Here is a 5,000-nt window from a genome sequence, read left to right as displayed (position 1 = left end):
ATTACTGGGAGGACTTGTGGGATCCGAGTGTCCCCACTACTCCAGACTGTGTCTGTTAGCTTAGCATCTCTGCTAACTGTGCAACTTGGCTTACACTAGTGACCACAGGGCCCAACATTGTCATCATTATCTTTTTTTCAAATGAATCAATATCTTTTTGGTTTGCAACCAGTTCAACACAACACAAAAGAGGACCACTCATAGGCGTCAAATATGGGGTTGGGAGGGGGGGCAATGCAACCCCACCCCCCCACCCCCCCACCCAATAATGGGGTGATTCAATGATTCATTCATGATTCCCACTCCAGTGTTTAAGTCAGAGTTTCGCCCCTGTGGTCACATGATGTTTACAATGCTTCTAAACATGTGCATTGCCATTGTGAATGTCCACCCATACTCAGTGTTTAACGGATGTTGTCAATGATCACCCATACTCAATGTCCCCCCATACCATACTCAATGTCCACCCATACTCAATGTCCACCCATACTCAGTGTTTAACGGATGTTGTCAATGATCACCCAGAGTTGACCTTCCAACCCTCCATCCTGCATGAGTGCCAGACCCTTCTTCATATCACAGCAAAGGCTAGAAATTGCATCCTCTTTAGGAAGAGTTGTTTTGAGACGGAAATTGCATCATCTTAAGGAAGAGTTGTTTTGAGACGGAAATTGCATCATCTTTAGGAAGAGTTGTTTTGAGACGGAAATTGCATCATCTTAAGGAAGAGTTGTTTTGAGACGGAAATTGCATCATCTTAAGGAAGAGTTGTTTTGAGACGGAAATTGCATCCTCTTTAGTTGTTTTGTGTTGATTTTCTCACGTGTCCGTTTGGTGGCCTGAGAGTTCAGAGATCTCTGTTCCTGAGAGACAGACACACACATCCACAGACAGAGAGAGACAGACACACACATCCACAGACAGAGACAGAGAGACAGACAGACAGGCACATCCACAGACAGAGAGAGAGACAGACAGACACACACATCCACAGACAGAGAGAGAGAGAGACAGACACATCCACAGACAGAGAGAGACAGACAGACACACACATCCACAGACAGAGAGAGAGACAGACAGACAGAAGGATTAAGTCTAATAATACCGATCAAAGACACCCTCCAGACGCCCAGAGATTCACCTGCTGCATAAGCCACAGATATCACGCAGAGGTGTGTGTATGTGTGTGTGAGAGAGAGAGACAGAGACGGAGAGAGAGATACCCCATGTGTGTGTGTGACCGCGTCTCAGACCGCAGCGTGCGTGCCAGAACTCTTATTCCTTGTGCCAGCCAAGCCTGGAACCAAACACCACCCCCACCCCCGCACCCCCCCCCCCCCCCCCCCCACAGACACACACACACACACACACCACGCCACACACACACACATCTGGCCTGGTCAGAGTCCGATCCTGCCCAACTGCCCCACTGGGATCAGCGTATATAACCTATATAAATAGGCTAATGGGGGTGAAGGGGGGACACTAGTGGCCCCAGCGTGGGGCAGGAGGGGCAGGAGGGGGGGAGTGGGGGAGGGGGGAGGGGGCAGGAGGGGCAGGAGGGGGGGGAGGGGGGGGAGGGGCAGGAGGGGCAGGAGGGGGGGGAGGGGCAGGAGGGGGGGAGGGGGGGAGGGGGGGAGGGGCAGGAGGGGCAGGAGGGGGCAGGAGGGGGGGGAGGGGTGAGGTCTGATAGCGAGTCCTGGAATGCACTCGGAGAGGCTGGAGGAGGAGGAGGAGGAAGAGGAGGAGGAGGATTAGGAGGAAGATGAGGAGGAGGAGGAAGAGGAGGAGGAAGAGGAGGAGGGGGAGGAAGACTGGGCTTCCAGACCTGTCCGAGCCCATGCGAGGGGTGGCAGGGTCAGGTTACTCCTGTCTGCCCACTGCTTGCTCTCTGGAGGGAAATTACCCCCCATCTGACCCTCCCCCCCCCAGTAATGGCAATCTCACACGTCTGCAGAACCCAATCTCCTCTTTCCGTTTCCTGGTAATGCCTCCAACGTGGATCCAGTTTAACTGCAGGTCACCTACTGAGGAGCCAGGGCTGCAGCACACACACACACACACACACACACACACACACACCCACACACACACACACACACACACACACACACACACACACACCCCCACACACACACACACACACACACACACACACACTCACACACACCCACGCACACACACACACACACACACACACACACACACACACACACACACACACAAATACACACACACATACACACACACACACACACACACACACACACACACCCACACACACACACACACACACACTCACACACACCCACGCACACACACACACAGTGTTGGGAACGTTACTTTAAAAAAGTAATTAGTTATAGTTACTCACTACTTGTCCCAAAAAGTAACTGAGTTAGTAACTGAATTACTCCATGATAAGAGTAACTCGTTACCAGGGAAAGTAACTATTTGCGTTACTGTTAAAAAAAAAAGTTGCTATATGTCAAAGAATTTGGATTTTTTTAGCAGTTTTGAGCAGCCAGTTGAAATGAGTAGAACAGACAGGTGTTTGTAGGCTACATAACTTTCGATATTTATTAGATAGATAGATAGATAGATAGATAGATAGATAGATAGATAGATAGATAGATAGGCTACTTTATTGATCCCCAAGGGGAAATTCAAGATATTGCACATCGACAGACCTACGGTTGACTTCAGCCTGTATCATAGGTTTTTGTTGTGAGGCAGAAAGATCTAGCTTTTGCTGCTTGGAGGACTTTGCTCCGAGTCCTTCTTTGCTAGTGGATGGCGAGCTATCATCTGTGGTGCACTAGCTTTAGATGCGTGTGTGAGATGCTTCATTAAATTAGAGTTGCCTACAACGGATGTCAACAAAGTCTTCGCTCCTGGACATAATGTACACATTACATGCACGTTCTTGCCTTTGACCGCAATGAATTTGAAGTAGTGCTTATCTCCACCTTAAAAATGCCAGCTTTTCATCGAATTGCTCCTGACCTCTGCTGTTTCGTCGAATCTCTATTTTAGCTGTTGCGTGTGTGTGTATGGCATCGTGTGCTGGCAAGTGTGTAAAAACACTGGCTCTGATTGGCTATCATGAAACATGACTCTTAGCCAATCATAATCGCTTATTTCGTTATTAACCCACCTCCTCACTAGCTGTGAGGCAGGGGTGCGTTCGGATTACACAGTTTATTCAATCAATGCATAGTAACGCACTGCATTTAACGTCCAGTAATGTTAACGGCGTTATAACGATGGGAAAAGTAATTAGTTAGATTACCCCGTTACGTTCTTTTAAACGGCGTTATTCCAAACACTGCACACACACACACACACACTTAATCACCTCTGCGTATCAACACTGCTCAAACACCCAGGAACTGCCACTTATTTATGTGTTATTATTATTTCATTATTAATGTTATAATGTAATTAGTGTACGTATTTCAGTATGTTCAATAGAGTAAGAGGTTTATTTTGTAAATGAACTGAAATAGAGTAAGAGAGGTTTATTTTGTAAATGAACTGAAAGCACATTTCCAAGGTCACAAAAAAGGGGGGGGGGTTGAAGTCACACCTCACACACCAAACACACACTCACACCTCTGCCAGGAAGCGCAGATCAGCTTCTGTGTGGAGGCTGTAGATAGTTCCACTGTCCACTCGGCGTCTCGGCCTCTGTGTTGAGACCGTGATGGATTAGAGTTAATGCCCAGTTGTTGCCCTTAGCTCCCTGAGGGTGGACTCTGGGTTAGCACTGTGCCTTCCTGCGGTGTGTCTAGCTCTGGGTTAGCACTGTGCCTTCCTGCGGTGTGTCTAGCTCTGGGTTAGCACTGTGCCTTCCTGCGGTGTGACTAGCTCTGGGTTAGCACTGTGCCTTCCTGCAGTGTGTCTAGCTCTGGGTTAGCACTGTGCCTTCCTGCGGTGTGTCTAGGTCAATGCTCTTGTGTTCACACCAAGCTGCTCTCTGCGGTTTCCTGTTCATGGCCTTTGGGTCAGCGCTTCTCTTCTCTGGGGTGTTCGGGTCGTCAGCACCATTCTCTCTCTCGTGGGGTTCTCACCATTGTCTTGTGGTCAAGGCCACAGTGCGTCCACACTATGGAGTTCCCTTGGCCATGGAGTTTGTCTATGCCTCCAGCTGTTCACCTGTCACCCTCTGTGGTCCTGTTTGGTCATATCCTGTCTGTCCTGGTCATATCCTGTCTGTCCTGGTCATGTCCTGTGGTTTGACCCCTGCTCTCCCTGACTGGCTTGTGGGTTTGTTGCTATTATTCTGTCTCATCTGTCATGTCCAGTGGTCTGACCCCCTGTTCCCCTGCCGTGTGTCCTGCAGAGAAGCTGGCCGAGGCCCAGAGGCGCTTCGCTACGCTGCAGAATGAGCTGCAGTCGTCTCTGGACGCGCAGCGTGAGAGCAATGCCCCCGCTGGCCTGCGGAGGCGCCACAAGGTGGTATTCCAGCTGTCGCACGAGGAGCGCAACCATCACCGCAACCTCAAGGACCTCAAGCTGGCCTTCAGCGAATTCTACCTGAGCCTCATCCTCCTGCAGAACTACCAGGTGAGTTCTACCTACAAGGTGCGTTCTACCTATGAACTACCAGGTGAGTTCTACCTACCAGGTGAGTTCTACATGAATCTGAACATCACTGACATCTTCTCTCTCTCTTTCTCTCTCTCTCTTTCTCTTTCTCTCTCTTTCTCTCTCTTTCTCTTTCTTTTTCTCTCTCTCTCTCTCTCTCTCTCTCTCTCTCTTCCCCCCCTCCCCCGTAGAACCTGAACTTCACAGGGTTCCGTAAGATCCTGAAGAAGCATGATAAGATCCTGGAGACGTCCCGCGGGGCTGACTGGCGTGTGGGCCAGGTGGAGGTGGCGCCCTTCTACACCTGCAAGAAGATCACGCAGCTCATCACCGAGACGGAGGTACTCCCACCCTGAGGGGGTCCATCAGCAGCCACACATCAGTCTGCCCACAGTTTTATACTTAACTAA

At 49.9% G+C, this 5,000-nt stretch overlaps 1 protein-coding gene across 2 annotated transcripts in view; it reads left to right on the top strand.

Annotated features, from left to right (window-relative positions):
* xpr1a (xenotropic and polytropic retrovirus receptor 1a) overlaps positions 1 to 5,000 on the top strand; it is a 106,402-nt gene that overhangs the window by 74,402 nt on the left and 27,000 nt on the right. For both annotated transcript variants that reach the window (XM_042111539.1, XM_042111538.1), the window contains exons 4-5: positions 4,346 to 4,569; positions 4,782 to 4,931. In XM_042111539.1, the coding sequence (XP_041967473.1) occupies positions 4,346 to 4,569; positions 4,782 to 4,931 (374 nt within the window). The remainder of the gene's footprint in view (positions 1 to 4,345; positions 4,570 to 4,781; positions 4,932 to 5,000) is intronic.

Source organism: Alosa sapidissima, chromosome 12 (assembly GCF_018492685.1).
Source record: "Alosa sapidissima isolate fAloSap1 chromosome 12, fAloSap1.pri, whole genome shotgun sequence".
In the NCBI taxonomy this organism is placed as follows: domain Eukaryota; kingdom Metazoa; phylum Chordata; class Actinopteri; order Clupeiformes; family Clupeidae; genus Alosa; species Alosa sapidissima.
This window is presented reverse-complemented; position numbering and strand designations above follow the sequence as displayed.